Source organism: Chanos chanos, chromosome 6 (genome assembly GCF_902362185.1).
Source record: "Chanos chanos chromosome 6, fChaCha1.1, whole genome shotgun sequence".
Taxonomy (NCBI): domain Eukaryota; kingdom Metazoa; phylum Chordata; class Actinopteri; order Gonorynchiformes; family Chanidae; genus Chanos; species Chanos chanos.
Window position 1 is genome coordinate 15,479,541 of NC_044500.1, and position 21,462 is coordinate 15,501,002.

The following is a 21,462-nucleotide window of genomic DNA, read 5'->3' on the forward strand; positions in this document are numbered from 1 at the left end:
TCAAATGACAATGAATTTCGGTCAAAGTGTTATAACTTACGATAGAAACACTGACTTCCTTTATGCTGGGCCTCGAATCAAGATGAGACGTTCCAAGGCAAGGAAATGTAGTTGGGCTTATAGAGCTAGTGCCATGTCGTTACCATGGCAACAGCTCTTCCTGGTAGGACGCAAAACTTTTGACTGTGGCGAGAGAGCATGTTATTCCAAGAATTTTACTGGAGATATCGCACGTCTAGAAATTTTTAAATTATTTATTTAATATGGAGGAAGATTTGGAGAAATTCCTGAAGAACGTCGACCAAATAAGTAAGTTGTTGCTGTTTTCGTCCTTATAATCTGCCGATAACGCTAAGCTTTTTAGGCCATTTGGCTGCCTCCTAACTTGGCTGGCCATTAAGATACTATTAAGATAATGGATTTACTAACGCTATAATATAGGCATGACAGTACTCTTGGATATTTGCAGAGTAGTACTCTGCTTGGCTCACATTTCAGTTCAGCTAAGGACACGACATTTGTTTTCTTCCATCAAAGGTGAGCTGGTGAAAGAGTTCAATACATCTGACGTGAAATCTCAAGAAAAGGCTGTGGAACGGGCGGATCGTTTTTTAGCGTCCTTGAATGACGAGGAAACATGTAAAACTCGACTTAATCGAACAGTAATAAATAACAAGCCCAGTCATGCGATTGGATCAGCTGTAAGTATTTTTACTTGCTTTGTGAGTAACTTAAATTCTGATTTAAATAATCTGAAATAATAATCACTTCTGAATACCAAGTGTCTCTAGAAATATTTACACTGAAAGGGTCTAAGTAATCCGCGAGAGTGGTTCAGTCACTTTGTCGTTTCAGAGTCGTCATGATGATTACAGCGAAAATCCAGGTACGTCGTGGACTAATATTGAGGTCCTAAAACTGTAAAAGTGCCATGAATTTTCCTTTAATTTTCTTTTATTTTTCACTCCCTCCATAAAAGTTGTATATTAGCCTTAGAGGTCATGAAGAATGATGAACACGCCTATAACAAGTCACATCCTATTTTTATATAGCTAACGAAAAAGTTCAGTGGGGTGTTTTATTTTGTTTCACTTTAACTCTCAGAAAATTTCATGAAGTTTCTGGAAAAAGATGCAGAAGAGAGGAGAAGGAGAAGAAAAATTCAAGAAGTGCAAGCAAATGGTATGTAAGGATAAGTGTGTCTTTCTTCAACATTCTGGTTATGTTTCATTTATCTTTGCTGTGTTCCCCCTTAAAATGGCAAATAGTATCCTTTAATCTGTCTCTTACATCAGCCCTAAAAGAGAAGGGCAATGAGGCCTTCGCCCAGGGTGACTATGAGAAGGCAGTTAAGTTTTACACCGAAGGATTACAACAACAGCGTGACATGCAGGCGCTCTACACAAATAGAGCACAGGTACTGAATGTCACCACTACATTTATCATCTCTGTCCAAAGCATATTTTCTATGCAAACGGCTGAGCCAAAAATGAGTAATGCATCCATAATGTGCTATTACAGTGCCATTTCTCATTTCACAATAATTATGGAAAAGTTACGTCGTTCAGAGCCATGCTAATAGCTAGTTAGAACAAGCAATTAACTGTTACAGAATGTTATTTTAATGGACATTGAACATATTTTAAATATGCATCTCTGAGTAAGCTGGCTTTGACCACCTTCTCTCTCTCTCTTAATTCAGGCCCTGATTAAGTTGAGGAGATATAAGGAGGCCATAAGTGATTGTGAGTGGGCACTGAGGGTAAGTGTTCACTGTTAGTTTAAGGTCAAAAACCAGTTTAAGGTCAAAAACCAGGGCTCTCAGGACTTGTGTTGTCAATAGAAGCAGAACCCATTCTGGCCTGTGCTGTCTGTCATATAACACTATACAACTGCCACATTCAGTGAACTGTGATGGAAATTTCATCTGTAATTCTCTCTTGAATTTCCACGCTTTTCTAAGTACAGTTCATGCTGTCAGTATGTTTTTTGAAGCAGAGCTGGGTTTTCCTAGTCTGTCTTAAAGTGACATTTTTGGAATGTTTTTGTTGATGGAAATGATTGTGACAAGGTCTACTTGTGTAGCACCATATAATTCTTGTTTTTCAATAATGTGCAGTGTAATGAGAAATGTATCAAGGCATATGTGCATATGGGAAGATCACATCTAGCTCTCAAGAATTACTCAGAGGTGGGTGCAGTCTGACACACAAATGACAAAAATGATTAATGTTTTCTGGTTTAAGCAAGACAATTACGTTTACACTGCTTGTGTATTTATTGTCAGTTGTCTATTTTTTGTTTTGCAGTCAAGAATGTGCTTTCAGAAGATTTTAGATTTGGAGCCAGAGAGAGAGACAATGGTTAAAGGTAGGATTTAGAACTGTTTGACAAAAATATGCAAATCACTGTTTACAGGGAAATTATTCTTCATTATTTCATCATGTTAGTTCCCATGCATCCACATAGAGCTAATTTTGTTAGCTGACGTTCTCTGTAATGTCCATTAAGCCCACACCCAAAGCTACCACGACAGCCGAAAGTAGATTATGCAGTTTGTTAATGAAGCTATTTGTTTTTGCTGTGCTTAATCTTGAAGAGCTCATTTCTCTTGGTTTAAAATCACAACATCTCTTGCATGGCTAACAGAGCTGTCCTTGAATAAGTTAGATCTTAGCCTACCCATAGTGAAGAGAGTAATTATTCATGGGAAGATGGAAAGAGCTATAGGCCTTAGTTTTGAGAAAAAAAAAAATTCCAATTGCGTATTTCTCTCAGAGTGAATCCTGTGTGTGATGATTTTGAAGTCCTGTCCCATATGAATCAGTAAACTTTGTTGTTAGCTAAACTTTCTTTTATCTCCACCATCGTAATAGATTATCTGACAAAAGTGGATCTTGAAGAAAATAAAGACAGTCAGGAAAAGACAGCTTGGGAGGAGTTTGAAAAGGGAGAAGAGAAGGCCACAGTCATGCCCCAACTACTGGAAAAGCTGGACCGACCCAATGAAATGCCTTTATATTACTGTGGAGGAGTCAAGCTTCTGTCACAGACTATTACCGACTGTAAGTGGCAATTATATTTCGATTGGACTCCTCCACTACTCCCATTCACATTGTGACATTCTTCGCTTGGAAGGTCCTCTCTGAGCTCAAAGAGAACAGATTCAAATGATGAATTTGGCACATTTAGTTGGGGAAAAATTTTAGCTGAATATACATTCACAATTCAGTCTTATTTATTTATTTATTTATTTATTTATTTGTACAGCTAAAACGTTTAAAGTGTGCTTATGATGAGATGTAAATAGAAGACAGAGGGGAACTTCTGTAGGGAGACATTGATCCTATTCTGCAGTTCATGGGCAGTTCATGTAGAGTAGACTTTAATCCTCCCTGTTAGCCACAGAGGCAGCAGTCAGAAGATTCGCTGAGATGCAACGATGTATAGAGTCTCAAATCTCTGGAGTGGTGCAATAGTTTGGCGGCCCATTTTCACAGACTTTTCATGTGTGCGGCATTCAAAGCCAATGCATAGATTATACTTTTCATTAGTGCACGCCTTTATCATAGGGTGTCTTTGCATTAAAGTATGAATTATTTCATTTAAATGCAAAGCAGCGATGACAAGTTGTTGATAAGTCGGAGGGTAGAAGAAAGTCTGAGGAAGTTTGCAGTTGAGAATTTTGTTCTGATTAAAGATCAAACTCATTGTTCTGCTCAAGAAAAAGCAGAGGAGCAGAGAGAGAGAGAGCTAGTAGCAGATGATTAGCAACACTAACGTCTGTATATTTCAATTTTGTCTGTTGCTTAAGCTTGTCATTTAGATTCTGAAGCATTTACAGTCACTTCATTTATGTTCAGCAGATAAGTTATTATCTCATCGTTCATCATTCATATTTATTTTCATTTTAAAATGGATGGGTTATTTGACATTGTGTGAACTGTACCCCCACGGTGTCTTTAAGTTGTACAGGAGAGCAAAAATAAAGTGCCTTCCAGCAGATAATGTTCTGTTATTTTAATCAACATCTGGCATTTTCTTTTCAACAGCTTAAAAGTAATTTTAACATCTGTTCAGTAGCAGTTTGAAATAGTCAACGGATAATGAATGATTTAATATAATGAAGTGTTTCAGTAAGGGCTTTTTGACTCATTGTTTTTTTTTGGGAGTTATCTATAATGGAAAAGTGACAGCCCTGCCACACAGCCAAAGTCACATGCTGTGTCATTTTGGGAGTCCTCACAGACAAAAAGCTCTTTGTCAATGTTCATCCCAACATTTCGTGGTGGAGGACAGTGGATGGATGAGGAGTAGTGGGGTGTAGATAATAAAGAAAGGCCCCTTTGTTGGCTAATTTTGTCCATTTTTTTATAGGACATGTTCCTTCTACGTGGATGATAAAAGAATAGTCTCTTGTTCTTGATGAGGTTTTTTTTTTTTTTTGTTTATTCTTCTCTCTTTTGCCCTTGCCTGTTAGGCATTATGTTTCTGAGCCTGGCCACGCTGTACAGTGATGATATATTGCCCTCACTGCACACCTGCTTACACTGACGTTATCTTGTGTCCCTCACAGCCACTGGCCAGACATTATTCAGATTAAACAATGGCTTTAGTATCGTCAATGGCAATAACGTCGTAAGGAGGTAAGGGTACTTCAGAGGGCCTCTTGACACACCGCATTAAATTCGGATCACGACCATGCTGGAAGTTGTACCTGTAACGTTATTCTGACGTAATACAATTCATTTGATAAGGCGCCTTTATCTGTAATAAAGTTAGTTTGATTAGAATCCTTGTCTTCTGGCGCTGCAATGAACAAAGTCATTTAAATGATCTCTCCGAGTACGTCCCATTTCATTCAAGTCGATTACTCGCTGAGATTTTTGAGACTGCTGTTTTTAATGAGTAGTTGATTTGTTGCTGGATTGTCATTTTTTACTCTGGAAAAACTATGTTATTTTCATTATAGTTGAAACAAGGATAGTTTTGTATGCTGGAAGTTTCTAGATAATTTCTGTTTATTTCTTAGGTGTCTTTCACAGAATGCAGGAGAGCCATACTCTGAAGAGCTGTGTGTATCTGTCCTCAAATTGTGGAGGGTGATTTGTAATGGAAATGGTAGGTTACCACAAATATGCAGGAGAGTATTTCTAAGCCCATATTTACAGCTTTGTGCACTGGATTTTTGATGGCATCCATTATCCTTTTGAGGTACTTTTCTGTCCCTTGCCTTTGTCTGTCCATGTGTTAGGTTGAGATAAACACTAAATAAGAATACAGCAAAAATATAGCTGACATATACCTAACCTGTTATTATACAGAGTTTCCTGTTCTTTCTTATCGTTTCTTAAGTTTCTCTGTATAATTTCTCTGTGAAAGAACTCAAACTATCATTTAGTTACCTCTACATTTGCTCCAGCCATTTAATCGGTGTCGTTCTGTTATTTTCAGACGAAAATCAACAGATGTTGATTCGGTGTTCCAACACGAGCGAGCACCTTGTCCAGTTGTTGATATCACAGACAGAAGAGGTGCAGCTTGAATGCCTAGCACTACTCGTTTCATACTCACAGACCCAACTCGGGAGACGTCTGATGATTGAAAACCTGAATCTCTCCACGTAAGTGATTTTATATTAAGTCATAGTTAGGAGTCTCAGAGGTCATGTGTAGGAGTCTGAGTAAATAAGAAGACAAGCATTAATTTACTAATTTATGCTTGCTTTGAGGTCCGACTCCTGTTGAAGTGGAAAAGTGCTTTTCCCCAGCTGAGGTTTCAGAATGTCTTACACTAAATATTAAGCATCTGAAGGGCACTGACTTTACTGCCTGCTCTCCCACTAAAGTGCAGCAGTTATTAAAAGTTTATTTTATTAGTTACAGTTGTTTACAGCTACAAATTAGTTTTTCAAGTGAGTGCTCATTTATGACAAGGCTTTTAATTTATGATTGAAAGGCTTTTCGTTCTGTTTTGTTAACGTATTAGGATACTCTGTGGTCTTAACTTTTAGCTACATGATTTGCTTTTTTTTTAGGTTTGTGGAGAACTTGATGAGCTGCATATCCACTGATATCAACTTAGCACTCACTGCGCTTACTATCCTCGAGGGCCTGGCATCGGAAAATAAGTATGCAAAGTCAATATATTTAGCCTCAGTGTACAGCAAAACGCTCTGTTTCTACTTGAAGTTGATGGATGCTAGCAGAGTTAGGAGAGAAACACATCTTTAAGCTGCTCTGCGAACGCCTTGGCTTGACCCACTCGACAGCCCATTCCAGTCCCATACATCATAGCTCTACATATTAAACCGAGACACATTCAAATTCACTTAACTCAATAGCGAAGGCCCCTAGAGAATGCAACGTGAACGAATTTGAGACAAAACAATCCATCATGTTGTGCTACCTTCCATTTATCTCACAGAAAAAGTGGACCCTCTCAGTTCCACAACTCATTCTGCCACTTAACAAAATAGAGAGGCGGCTGATAGGTAATGGAAACGAGCACAGGTATGAAATACTGTAACTGGAGAGCTAGGACCATGTGAGATTTTGACACTCATTCAAAATGGTAATCAATGGAACATGTGCGACAAACCAAACACACTAAGCTGTTCTTTTTTAATCACAATAGTCAGGCCTGTTGGATTTGCTTTTTTGTTGTACGTCATAGCCAGCAGTCAGTGATCTGGGAAGAGATACCTTAGCTGGGCTTGGAAGCGTCCCCACTGATTGATAATAAGCTGCTTATCTTATGAACCCTGGGCCCAGGTTGGATGACAGAAGAGGAGTCATCTGAAGTCTTTGGAAAAACTCCACGGAGCAGTCAGAAGAGTGCTCAAGCCATTATTTTTTTCTTTCTGTTTTCACACTAGGTTTCGAAGCCAATCAAGAGAGATTTTTACAACCTTGTTTGTTCCACCTTTTGAGAGTTTTCTGGTAACGTACTTAGAGCTGAATTCTTAAAGCAATTTTGGAACATTTTAAGAGAGCACTTGTAGACATTCACAGAGATTAATAAGTACTGTTTTTTTTTTCTTTAGAAAAACATCACTGAGTCCAACCAGAGAGTGTTACCATCTTTTATTTCTGTGATCGGCACCATGGCTTTGGATGATGTCATAAGGAGAAAGGTTGCAAACATGAAAGAGTTCTGGGAGGCATCTTTCACTGCGATGGTAAACATAATTTCATGGAAAAACTGTAAATAATGTCACACACAACATAGCGTAATGTTACATCGATCAGTAGTTCATTAATGTAGCATTTGCTTTTCCGAATTTAAATTCAGACTATATCTTTGGGTTTTAGGATCTTCTTAGTGTCAGTTTGAATTGTTAAGTTGAGAGGGTCATTATTTCTTTTGCTCACATCTTTTGTGTTCTCAATGCTAAGGTTGACTAAGGACAAGGGCATTGTAGTTTCACATAGTGCAAATTTATTCCCAGCACTGTCACGATAAAATGCTGTTCCTGTCGCAGGAGCAATGCACTTGCTGTGAATACAGAATCGTCCTCTATCCACTACTGGGTTTAATGATCAACATCTCCTCTAATCCCTCTCTGGCTGTACAGGTAAGACAAGGATTTAGCTGTACTGAAATGTATTGGGCTTTGGCCTGCGCACTTGGATAACACATCAATGCATTTTCAGGGAAAGTGAGAAGAATCGACTTGATAGAATGTGCCACGAATACTTTCTTCGCTTCTGTCAAACCATGCAAAACGAAGAAGCTTGATAACTGAATGAAAGCTTTCAGTTAATCCTGTGGTTCTTTCATTGTACAGGACTATGCAGATGGCATTTGCTCCGGGTGCCTCAACCTGCTGAGTGATTGTGAAGGAGGCATCATTACAGTGAGTGAAGTCAGTTAAACACAAGCCAAAGATATATCACCCAACATTTCTCTGTAGCACACAACTGACCTCTGGCAAAAAAGCATATTCATTTTTCATTTAGGTTGTCTCTCTACACTCATAGCACAGATGCACTTAAAGAGTATTTCACATACATCGGTATGCGCATTTTAAAACGATTTTTACCCCTAAGGAAAAATTGCTGAATAAATGGATGCATGTATTTGATACAATAACATGACAGTGTTGATAGATCCTCTGTAGGCAAAGAGGGTTTTAGCCCACATAATGATCACAGTAATAGACAGAGCCAGGCCTAAACTATGCAACTGTTTCTTTTATGACTATGTTTATAAAGAGGCACTAGGTTGTTTCCTAGGCTTGGTTTTTTTTTCTCCCCAGTCAAACTACTGTTCTGAGAATGATCATAGTGAAAGAGCTGTGTCAGACTCTGCTGTTACTTGAATAATGTAGAAGATTGTGCTCTGTGAATTTCAGTTCTGCAAATAAGGCTTTAAAAGATTTTTTGAACATGTCTCACCATGCACATCCAAGCTTATCCTCCTCTTTGGTTGCTTTTAAATTCTCCATCTGTTCCATGGATGCACTCTGTGAGCATTTTTTAACCTTTCCTCCATTACTCTCTGTTGTGTGGCTTCAGAGAGCTGCAGGTTTGCTGAGTACAGTTCTTATTAAATCTCAAGATGCCACTCAAAATGTTGTGGAAAAGGGAATTGTGAAGAAACTGCTGAGACTCCTAAAGGTAATGTTAACCTCTGATCTTCTGTAAACGACATATATACTCACAAAATACTCCTACCACCGAGGATAATTAATTTCTTAAAAGTCTTGGGATTACAGCGCGCTGGCAGATAAATCATCATTTTTCAACCTACTGTGTAATTAAAACAGTGTGTGTGTTTATTGAAATTATGAAAATGATCCCCTCCACCAGGGAGCAGGTCAGACTACCTCTAGGTACTCCATTAAAACTCTGGCTGTGTGCACCGCCTCCAGTCAGCAGGCCTGTGAAGAGCTGGTTATGCACGACAAGAGTAAGTCCTGAGGGCCTGGGAAAATTGGATTTAGTGCTCTGTATTGTGTTTTCTGGTTTCAAAAATGGCTTTGTGTATGTGCTCGCGTGTGTATGTGCGTGTGTCTGTGTGTGTGTGTGTATGTGTGTGTGTGTTCACTCAGGACTTCAAACCCTCAGGAAGCTGCTGGGTTCTAATGATGAACTGGTGGTGGGGAATGCAGCTCTTTGTTTGGGACACTGCTTAGCAGTCCAGGGAGCTGCTGCCAGTCTCTTGGGCACAGACATTGTGATGCCTCTCCTCCGTCATGCTGCAGGGGATACAAAGAGATCGGCTGTGCAGCAGAACGCTGCCATCGCACTGGGAAAGCTGTGCAAAACAGAGCCTAGGTATTTTGAAAGCTGCCCACTCTGCCCATAAACTTATCAGACATTAATTTAGTTTTAGTGCTGCCTGCATGTGGTGTATGATATACTGTCCATATAGACCACACACCCTGAGTAGAGAGACCCTTAGTGTATGTAGATTTACATAGTCTTTTAATGCCTCTTCAAGTATATTAATGAGGAAAAAAGAGCCAAGCTTCTTACACTGTGCAGGACTTAATTAAATTGTATACCTGACAAGTATGTGACGGAATAAGTTCACTTGATTTTTTTCTAAGGCCATATGATGTATATATAGCAAACATAGTGATTGTATTCTGAGATTAGAGCATTACAGAGAGACAGTCTGAATGTGTGCTTATTCCTTTAATGATCTTTGATTAAAAAAAAAAAAATTCCATTCACGTAAATCTTACTATTTCATATAAATGTCTGTGTCTGTGAGCTGCATGAGTGTTTGGTGATGAGGACTGCTGACATGGACCAAAACCTGTTTGTGTTTGTATTTATGGCTGAAGGCCTTCAGACAGTTTTTCAGACAGGAGCAGCACTGCCTTTACTTGGGTTTTTAATTCAGATGCGTTTTTGTCCATGGTCACTGTCTTCTGGCCATGAACCTGTCTTTGAAAAAAGGCATGAGGCACTAATAAAGTTGAAGCAGTTAGCCAAATTACATCAGCTTCCAGCTTCTTGAGAGCATCTACTGTTTTTTTTAAAAGCGATTTTCCGCCCTTGATGTTGGGAGGACAATCCTTGCCTCAGACAGTCTATAATGAACCGCAGAAGAAGAGTCTAACTCTTAATCTGGCCAAGTTCTTCAGTGGAGAGCTCGCAGCCCCTCAGAGGAGATGCAGCCCTGAGTTTTGAGCTCTTTCGCTGTGCAAGAGAGAATATTCTTTCTGGGGGAGATTGCAGTGACTCAGATCAAAACAGAGACTGGAAAGAATACTCTTAAGAGGACAGAATGAAGTGCAGTTAGCAGCACTGAGCAAGCGATAGCGCTGTGTAACCATTACACAACACATGAAAGAATCACTCATTGAGTTTACAGACATTATAATTGGCCGTGCTGTACACAAGGGTGTACTTTAGCTAAAAATGTCTGCAGCTATTTGTGTTTGCTTTTAGTTTTTTTTCACTTGTAATGTAAAAAAAAAAAGACCCCATACTGATTTTTTTTTCTTATTTCTCTGCTTTGTTCTCAACTTTTAGGCATATGGTGAAACTCAGGGAACTTCATGGCTTAGAAATATTGCACTCCTGTATGAAGTTAATCACGTAAGCCTCTTCCCTATTCTTTTATCAGTCGGCTTCTGTTCTCTCTTGCACCATGTGAGCATAGACACAGGGCTGTGATTCACAGCTATGATTTTCGCACTCATCCAAGTGAGGTCACAAATCCTTGTAACACCCTGAGGCTACTATGTATTATGCATCTGTTTCCCCAGTTACTTTTAATTAGAGATGATCCAATGATCCGCAACAATATGTTACTCTGTTGTTCTCTGGTAGTAGAATTGTGGCCTTGGGACAATTAATTTTTCAATGTCCTCAGAGTGTCTGTGACAAACTTGGTTTTATTACAAGTATTTCATGTTCATGATTCAAATGGGTAGTAGGTTCCAAGCTAATTTCAGATCCTGTTTCTCTAAAGAATAAACTTTGATGTCAACAAAATTAAAAAATCTAGTGATTTTTTTTTCGTTTGTACTGATTATTAGCCATAAATCTCTGTCTCATAAACAGTGTTTTATAAATGACTTAATTAAATCAGCATAACGACTGCCTTACTATTAAACCAATATTGACATCAGCCTCCAGCTTTAATGTGTGTAATAGACTGCAAGTCAAATCTGTTTGCTTTCTGAAAGCTTTTTTTTTTTCAGTATTTACCTAAATTATATTAAAAAGATTGAAGCTATTAGAGAGTGTAGACTTTCAAGATGACATTTTACTGACTCATTATCTAAACTGTGCTTTGACAGCAAGACATTTATCATCCAAAAGAAGTAAAGATCAAGGAGATCAGTAAGACCTGACTGGTGTTCTCTTCTTTAAGTGAGCTCAGTTTTCAGACAAATGCTCACATGGCTAATATATTGACATTCATCCGAAATGATCTTGAAAGCCTGTAATTTGCATATAAGAAATGTAATGTACAGTTGAACTGGAATGTTAAAGTGTGATCACAAGTACATGTAGTTTAATGGTCTGAGAAAATGTTCAGGGAGACTGCATGCTAAATGGTCCAGTGTGTTTAAAGATCATGAATTAATCTTATTCGTATGTGGAAGAGAAGAGTAGATTATTAAGACAGCTGCTTAATTTAGGGAGTACGTATCAAATTCTAGAAATGTTTGGGTCGTTATAATCTGTAAGATTACGATAAGTGGAAATCTCAACACCAGATACTTTTTCATAACTTGCCTGTGTTCACGTGTCAGTAATCTAATCCTTATACAAGTGAGCTGGGGAGAGGACACAGCTGTTTGTATGTGACTGTTCTCAGTTGTGTTCACCAGGTTGTCTGATCATGCTGAGCTGGATTATAACAGGATTTGAGGTTTAATTTCTGTAGTATAATTGATGAGATGCTCTAGATGAAATAGAGCGTCATACAAGCAATTTTTAAATATGAGAAGTCAACTCAATTTCTTATTATTTGTGTTTGGATTAACAGGTATGTATTGCTATTGTTCTGAGTTTTCATAATCTTAATAATTGTTCATGCATGCCTTTTTTCATGCATGTGCTCCTTTTTTAATTGTTCTTTGTCAGTTCGTAAAATAATGAAGCAATGATGGAATACATAATATCATGAAACATACTATAAAGTGAACAACACATGGTTTTGCAATTTTCTATGGGCATATTCATAATTTTCTCTGGGATATATTTCAATGTTTACATAGTGGTCTCGTTTAGACTAGTAAATTTAGTCACTTAAAGATTGGATTAGAAAACAGTTGTATGTCAAGTTGTATGCAAATGAGATGAGCTTAATTTTTTTTTTTTAATTCATTAAGCAGGGAAAAATATGGTTTCAATGTAGAAATACATTTAATTTTTTAGATATGGAAACATTTTTAACAAATGTTAACCTGATTTCCTATCTGCAGTAGACACAATTTAATATTCAACAAATTATCTGATTAAGTTGTGCATTTTGTCATGCTTGTCATTTTTCAGTGTGCTTTTTTTGTTTTGCTGTTGTTGTTTAGTTAGTGCTAAGAAACAGGAATTGCAGGACTACCAGTCTTTGCAAACAGAAAGCACAAACTTCCAAACAGTGCTGCTACTGAGAAAGCAAAACAGCTCTGATCACAACAATGGAAAAGTCTCCACAGAGAGAACTGATCGCTTGGCTCAGGCTGTAAATACACCCCCAGGGAGAGATTTGTTCCATACACCACATGAAAGACAGCACTCCAGTAGGGTAAGCGTCATGTACGAAACTGCAAAAGAAGTAATTACGTCAAGAGATGTGGGCTTTGTTTCTACAAATGGATCAGGTATATTCACCTTGACTGAGAGTGATGAATCAGCTGTGAAGGTTCTCACTGAACCAAATCTCACATTGATCTTGAATGATGAGGAGACCATTTTTTCCTCAGCCAAGGCTGGATTTGAGTCAATGATGAATGGCACCATGACGCCAACACTTCATCTGTCCAGAGGCAAGGAAAAGATCTCTGCTTTGCTTCACGCTCCACTTCATAGCGAGAATCAAACAGTCATTGAGTCTTTTACTCCATCTCCTTCAGATGGCATTCCCATGATATCTGTCTCTAATCCACAAGTAATTGATAGCACAAGAGACTCAAATGCTGATCTGGAAAAACGAGGCAAAAACAAGGATGAGAATGGGTCTGTACAACTGGTTGGAACTGATAACCGGCTGAATGATGTGAACTCCTCTGTGGATGCAGAAGGTGGTGTTGTGCTGGAAAGGGCATACAACATCAAAATGAATTTCACAGTTGAGCAGAATGAGGGAAGTATGAAAGATGGTGTTGATACATTCATACTCTCTGACCAAAAGCCAAAGGAAGATTTAAAAAATGGACAACAAGAACAGAAAAACATACCTACTCTGATGTCATCAACCCAAAATATATCTGTTAAGCGTTCTGACTCCACAAAATTGATGGACTCATCTAACTATTTTCAAATAAGGTCAGGAGGCCTTGAAATTACCAGCACCAAACAACCATCAGACATAGTTGGGGAATCCCAAAGTGTAACAGTTAAAAAGCATTATGGCTCCCCGTTCTCTTCAACATTCACGTCTGCGGTGGCTAGGCATACAAATCCACCAAAGTTTTTTTCAAATGTGGGAACAACTTTAAGCAGAATAAATTTAACAAGACCATCTGTTACCTTACATATGACAAGTAACTTGTTGCATAGTACTGTGTCTGCAAGAGATGAAAAAGAAAGAAAATTGAACAGTCAAAGTCCATCAGGCAAAGTGAAACGAATGACAACAATCCCTTCGCCTGCTGTGTCAACTCATTTTTCTCACAGTATGAATAAAACACCAATCAACGAGGCAGAGAGATCCAAATTCATCTCTTTCTCTCCTCACACGTTCACAAGAAGACATACAACACAATCACACTTTATCAAAATTCAGAGCAACTCCCAATCACACCATGGTCCTATGGATTCCCTTGAAAATGCCTTTACCAAGTCATCTGCTGATGGCATTCAGGCATCTGAATTCTTCTCTGATGCGCCCACTGAAAAAAACAGATTAAATACCTCTCCAATGAAAAACAAGGAGAGTGGATGCTCTTTTATCAATAGAACAGGTAATGTTCACAGACTGTCCAGTAAAATGATGACAACAGCTTTCAGCATTGCTCCATTTCCATCTACTAAAAGAGGAGTGAGTTCATTGGGTCAAAGAAAAGATCAAACAACAAGCCATTACAAGGCAGATTTAATGAGTCTGACCCATACTCCATTAACCCTGCCTTTAAACAATACGCAGCAAACATTTACATCAAAAAATAATGAACAGTTAGGTAAATTACATGTATCATCTATTCTGCTGCTCTTAACTGGACAACCAAATGTAACTCGCTCTTTAAAAGAGCATGTAGCCACTCACAGTCCTGTCAGAAAATCTGTATTTCAATCCACGCCAGAGGGTGTAAAGCCACACTCATCAAATTTTGTTTATCGTTTCATGTCAGCTAAACCTACCCTTAAACCCACAGAACACCTGTTTACTCTAGTGACAAGATTTTCTCAACCTTTACCTCTATCTGTAACTTTCAGTGGATTAACAAAAATGTTGGAGCACATGAAGAATGTCCACATTATAAAAAGAAATGAAGAGCACAGCCAATCTGTTTTATCAGAGTTGGAGAAACCAACTAAAAACCTAACAACCACAAAGGGACCAGTAGTGAATGAAAACAAACCCCATCTGTTACCCTTTAGAGGAACCACAAGTTTTTTGCAGCCAAGCACCTTTTTGACATTTAAGTCACAAGTGATTAACAGAAACTTGACAAAACAGAACTTTGAAACATCCACTGGTACAACCAAGTCAGGGCCTGTTGCTGCCTCTGTAGATCGCCAGGTCATAGTTCATGACCTTCCTCCATCTTTGGAACAAACAGGCCCACGTGAAGATAAAGAGATAGCTGTCGAAACATCTCACACTTTAAAGACTCAAAGTAGTACTACAGTTTATACAAAGTTCATAGGAATTTCTGACACTCAGCTAATTTACAAAACCTTATTTGCCATTCCTACATCTAAACCCAAGGATCTTCATCCTACCCTGGGAATGCCAACATCTCTAAGACAGCAGAAAGTATCTGCTGTCAACCACACAGTGGATAAAGTCACATCCACAGAAGGCTATATAACCCTTGGCCAAAAAGCACTAACTGGGTTAACTGTAAAAGCACCACCTGTTGTCCCACAGGCTGAATTGACTTCACAGGGAGAGTCACATACTGTTGGCAGTCATATCACTTTTGGCTCAAAAAGGCTGAACCAAAGTAATCTCCGAACAGAGGCTGAAAACCAGACGTTTAGAACGTCGGTTTTGCAAAATACAATCACAGTATCACAAAGTCAAGCTTATAGCGCACATAGAGCTAACAAAAACACATCTGTTTCCCCTGCTGCTATCAAGAATATACAACCCCTTCTTTCCCCTGCCTCACAAACTGAAATGAATGTTGTACAGCCAATGTCACCACATTCAGAAGCACCACTTCCCACTGCTCTGTTAATTAAACCAACAAAATCAAATCAAAACAACGGAAGTGGTGCTTTTCTATCACATCAAACGAGCCCTCAGCCAACAGATGTTGGAATCCATCAGCAACAGACACCACTCATACACCCCCATGACAAATCTGATCCATCTCAAGGGCTCTTAATACATAATCTGACTAAAACACATCTGCCTGTTAACTTAACTTCACCTCAAACAGAATCATCCACAGGACCACTGACAGTATCACTTTCTTCACATAATTTTGAAAGGCAATCTGGTTCTGACACAGCAAATTTAACGCTATCAGGAAGTCAAACAGGCTTTTTCACCATGAAGGAAGAGGATGTCACACTCCCTCACTTTCAATTATCTGATGAGGTGTTCAGCCCCTCAGAGCCTCAACAAAATGTTGAAAAAGAACTCTTTCTAAAATCTTCAGTTGGGCCATTTATGAGAGAGAAGCTGTCTGATACTGTCCATATGGACTTGAGCTCATCAATTTATGATGAGACAACCTTGAAAATTTCAGAATCTCCTAGGACTCTATCTGGGCAGTCCACTGAGGACAGCAAGAGCTTGCTGCATAGCAGGGCATCATATGCAGAATCTAATGAGGATAAGGCCTCTGGGTTGAAGCCAGACCATCAGATCCAAATGCTTAGGAGAATGAGATTTGAACCAACAGATGTTTTTCTCAGTGGGTAATTACAGTACTTTTACTCTTGGCTCATTGAAGTAATGAGACATTAACATAAAATTGCATGCACTTACTATTTAATTAACAAGAAACGTATATCACTGCAAATAAAGCCTTTTGAATTTTGATTATATATTTTGAATTTTGTGAAGTAAAGATCCTGGATGAGATGTGTGCAGTGATGGAAATACAATATATTTTTGAAAGTGAATGCTTAGAAAAAACACGAATGGTTCACATTTTACATTTTATTCACAAAGAAACATGAATGTAAATATGTCATTTTAGTAATAGTGTTATCTGTTGAACCCACTGAATTATCGTATTCTTTTCCCTCAGTTTGGCACAAATTTCTGATGAGACCTGTGGCACTGGAAACTACACTGCAGAGATGAGCATAAATCTAGACAGAGACATTATGCCAGGAGATTTTATCCCTGCTTTTGCAAACCTCCGTGTTGTCGTCAATCTGAAAACAAATAACAGCCAGGTGAACTTGGGGATAAAGTCTTGCTGTCTTTCTCCTACTGTGAGACTAGATGAATTCAACACCACCTGTTGTGTGTTTTCCAGGTAACATATTTGTATTTTCAGACTCTGAAGTTTCACTGTATCTGTGATTTTTTTGCCAAATCTGCATATGAGTGCATAGCAATGAAATACGGTAAGACCATTCAATTTTGTATTGATTATTAATCAATAAAATTAATTATGTAACGGTATTTTCCATATTAATGGAGGTAAATTTCATAGTAAGTCTATGACTGAAGATTATTCTCTCAAATATGTAGACTTGACAAAGCATAATCCTATGTATCTATCAGTTCTTCAGGATAGGCTCTTGTCATGGTGGGCTGAAAATCTTTTGAATCCTTTTGGTTCAGCTCATGTAGTTGTAAACAATATGTTTTATAAAGATTAGCTAAAGAATCTTTAACTGCCAAGAGTTGTCTTGCTTAGACTATGATGCTAAATTTCCCTGAGGATGTTGCTACAGAGTTTCATTTTGTGTTCTCTAATTACTGGTTCTTCTTAACAGTATAATATTTGAGTGATATCATCGTAGACCTCTATCCTCTTTAGCAGTCTTGCAACAAGTATTTAACCTGGGGGGGCAACAACACTCTCTGACCGAAGCATCTATCATGTCTTGTGAGCTCAACTTGAAAAAATGTCAAAAATCTCCTTTATCAAAAGTAGAGGCAAGGTCACAACAGTCTGCAGGCAGATTCTTTTGAACTTGACTCTTTGACCATAACATTCCTTTCATTTGTGTGGATCGGTGGTATTCAACAGGTTAAATACACAGTATGTGCTATGTAAGTTATGCCCATTCTCTGTCACTGCTCGTAATGTATTTGTTTTTGAAACTTCCAGGTCACCTGGCGACCTGCATGGATTCAGGCTGCTTCCTAGCTTGCTGTCAAAGAGGGCCAGCTTCACCATCAGTCTCTTTCAGATGATTAATTACTCCAGCGCGTACTTACACTGTGAGCTGAGCGTCTGCCTGAGGAACCATTCAGAGTGTGAGCGGGTGAGTGCGAGCCAAAGGACCCACAGACCAGTACATGGAGATCAGACTGTATATCACTTTTGACAAGGTCTCAATATCATCTCAGGAAAGGCTTTCTTCCTATCATTAGTCTAGCTCCCTTAAACTTTTCCCATCACCAACTTTTCTAAAACAGTATTGGGAGATCTTTACTCAGTTACAGTGCTGTCCAGGCTTTTGGTTCATCATGTTTTTTTGATATATTGCTTGATTTTTTATAATATATTAATAAGGTAATGTAGAGTGCTTACATACTGCATATCGACAATAACTATAAACTGGGGTTATTTGTCACCGTTTTATGGGTCCGAGGACCTGATGTTAAACTTGATGTGGGTTGAAGTATAAATCGCCTGTTAAATGAAAGAAATTGACGTCTATCTTCATTGCCAACTGAACCTTTCATAAAAATGTTTCAATTATTGATTCATGCCTCTCCAAATCTTCCCCATGAATTATTTATGAATATTAGAGCAATGACTGCAACTTATCCTCTATGAAGTGACTGGAACTAGCTGGTGATGCAGCACTTTGCATCTGATGATAATATTATAGACTACGACTAAATGACTCTCTTGCATTTTAAAGTGCTCCCATAGGATATCTGCCCATAACTCTGAGGAACATATTAAGTGCATGTTACCTTTTTATGTCCCACACGACTTTATTGCTCATTTTTTTCATGACAATCAGTTTAAATAGCGAGTTTAATGGAGAGTTCAAGTAGCTTTCGGCTGCATATTCGGTTGCATGGCACTTCAGCAATGTTATGTTTCTAGGTTGTATTAAAGAATAAAAATTAACCTGGTTTCAAAAGTCCAGGTAACTCAAGATTACTTTTTTTTTTTTTTTTTTTACTGCAGCAGTGTCTTCAGCGCAGAAATTCCTATGCTGCTGATGCCTCTGGGGTTATCTTTAATGATACAGAAAATCGCATTTCATTTGGTCCTGTTTTAAGAGGACCAGATAATTCTACATTCACAGAGAGGATAGGTGACCACTGGCATCCATTAATACATTTTTACAAGTCCTTTATTATTCACAGTACTGTGTTATTTTCGTAACCAAGTAATGATTGTGTTATTGACCTTATAGGTGCTGATGATATGGAGATGATGGTCGTTATTCTTGGTTCAGTGGTTGGTTGCTCTCTCGTGGTAGTGGCTCTATTACTTCTCTGGATGGCCAAAAGACATCATATGGGATTGTCAGCGTATATCCAGTCAAGACCGCTATGCGGCTGCTTACGTACAGGCGAACTGATCTTACCATGAATTGATTGTAAAGCCTGGAGTCAAGCTGGTCTCATGAGTAGATGTCACATATTGACAGCTGGAAGCAGATGTTTGTTTTGTTTTTTTTTTTTTTGTTTGACATTTTCAAGTCATGGCATTTTAGTTTCATAATTGTATGAAATGTCAATAAAATGGTGTGGAAAGGCATATAGATACTAAACACCTGATAGAGTTCCACCCCCTTGACCCGAACCCTATGCTTAACTATCAGTAACTTTTTCCATGTGACCTTATTTTGTTGTATTTTTGAATGAAATGACGTAATATACGATCCTGTTGCAGTGGAATGAAAACTGAGAAAGGAAAAATAGCAGCCTCCACTGGATGGAGTGTGGAACTGGGACCGTGTCAAATATTGACATTTTCACGCAAAAACATGTCACATACTTACATTTGTGCACATGTCAATATCTGAAATCTGTTCCGTGAGACCTAGCAGCCAAACTCTGTGCAGTATTTCAAATGCTCACAGCACTGTATATATACTCAACAATGCTTTCAAACTGTTGAATTTTTATGAAGGTTAAACATTACATTTTCAGCTCTCACTTAAGTTCTTCTGAGCACTTTGACCATGTAATCTGATTTCAGGCATCAAAAGTAGAATGAAATATATAACATAGCAGAGCATTTTTCTTGACTGTTTAAGTCTAACCATACGGTTTACCGTATCTTTGTTCACTTAAACACCCTGAACTTTTCTGAGTTGTTCTAGTTTTATTTTGATTTACTGAATGGCTAGATGTACTTCCAGATATAGACTTCAGAATGTTTACAAAGAGTGTGTATGCAGCCTTTTGTGATGCATGCAGAGTCTTACCATATCTGTAGAGAATTCTGAAAATATGTCTCTATGCATCAGAGAACAGCTTGAACTGCTTGTCTTCTGCTGAAGGCAATTCTCACGATACTCTCTGTGCAAAGTGAGAATTCTTCTTGTTTGGGACACTTTTTATGTTGTTGTTTTTTTTTTTCTTGTTTAAGTTTCAATCAGTAAGATTTCATTTACCTTCATGTGTGAGTTACAGCATGAGATGACAAAGGCTTTGATTGATGACAGTGCATGTACTTTCTCCAGCAAGACCATGGTAACGCTGTATTACATCTGAAATTAATGTATTGATTAGACAAGAACACCTTACTGTGTGGTCAGATCTGTCGTGTCCTGTATGATTGACGAATACGCAGATTAAGAGGTATGATCATGTTCAAAATATTATTTTAGAATAAATTTTAGGTTGATCATCAAATGAACAATCATTATTTTCTAAATAATTTGTCAGCATTGCTTGTTTTTCATCTCTTTTTTTGGGGGGTGCGGGGGGGGGGGGCGGTAATGACAATACTGTCACTATTTGTTTGATTAACTGTCTCCTCATCTTTTGTGTGCTGATGAAATGGGTGTCGTATATTCAGCTACACAGAGCTAAGGCAACACTTCCCTCCACCACCCGCAACCCACCCTCTTTCATATTTCACACACACAGTTTAATTCTGCTGCAGTGTATGTATGAGCTAAACTTCATTCATTTTGCATTCCTTTATATCTAAAAAAAGAGCAGGGGCAATTAAATGGTAACAAGCAGATGCTGCCTGTGACATCAGTCTGTACATAAATCACAACACTAGCTGTGACTATTTATTGGAGAGCCTGAATTTTTTGGCACAGGAAAATTATGTTGAGGCAGATCTCTAAATGAAAACCTTAATGGTTTCACATAATTGGAAATGTGAACAAAAAGCATTGCCATTTTGAAAACAGATAAACATTTGAAGCCTAGAATTATTAAAATAAAGCAGGATACTAACAAATCCTGGACTTAAACATAAAATATCCTGAATATGAGAGACAGAGGCAGACAGTATGTGTTTGTATGTGTGTGTGTGTGTGTGTGCGTGCGCGCGCGTGTGTGTGTATGTGTGTCTATGTATGTGTGAGAGAGAGGGGGTAGGTGCTGATGGGTCAAGTCCACAGAGACTGATTATGATCTATGACATAGCAGTATCTGCCTAATCTGGATTACTCATATCTTGACGTTGTTACACCATGCACCAAGTATGTGTGGAATGTATAGTTCGCTATACCGCATTCATTCAAAGTAGGACTGCACCTTAAAATGACTTGGCTTTTAATCTGTCAGAACAACAGCGCTCGGATAGAGATAAAATGAACTGTGAGCATAATATTCATGGCACAACAGGAGGCCTCACGCTGCAGTGCTTGAACAACGGAGGGTTTTTTTCTCAGCGGACTCTTCATAACTAGATCACAGCTGCAGAAAGGTTGCACCCTCATGCATGTTAAGTCTGAGGAGAAACACAGTGGAAGACATTGGAAGGAGACAGAAAAAAACTACTTTATGTCTTCTCAACACATTGCGTGTTTGTTAATTATT

At 38.4% G+C, this 21,462-nt stretch overlaps 1 protein-coding gene across 1 annotated transcript; it reads left to right on the plus strand.

Moving 5' to 3' along the window:
• Positions 1 to 263: 263 nt before the first annotated feature.
• ttc12 (tetratricopeptide repeat domain 12) lies at positions 264 to 10,560 on the plus strand. The gene is made up of 20 exons (XM_030778633.1): positions 264 to 309; positions 538 to 730; positions 1,103 to 1,182; positions 1,296 to 1,417; positions 1,703 to 1,762; positions 2,120 to 2,191; positions 2,310 to 2,370; positions 2,877 to 3,065; positions 4,577 to 4,646; positions 5,033 to 5,121; positions 5,455 to 5,623; positions 6,038 to 6,130; positions 6,878 to 6,941; positions 7,046 to 7,180; positions 7,484 to 7,576; positions 7,790 to 7,858; positions 8,520 to 8,621; positions 8,814 to 8,913; positions 9,056 to 9,281; positions 10,491 to 10,560. Exons 1-20 carry the CDS (start codon positions 264 to 266, stop codon positions 10,558 to 10,560), a joined length of 2,103 nt encoding a protein of 700 aa, XP_030634493.1.
• The last annotated feature ends 10,902 nt before the right edge of the window (positions 10,561 to 21,462 follow it).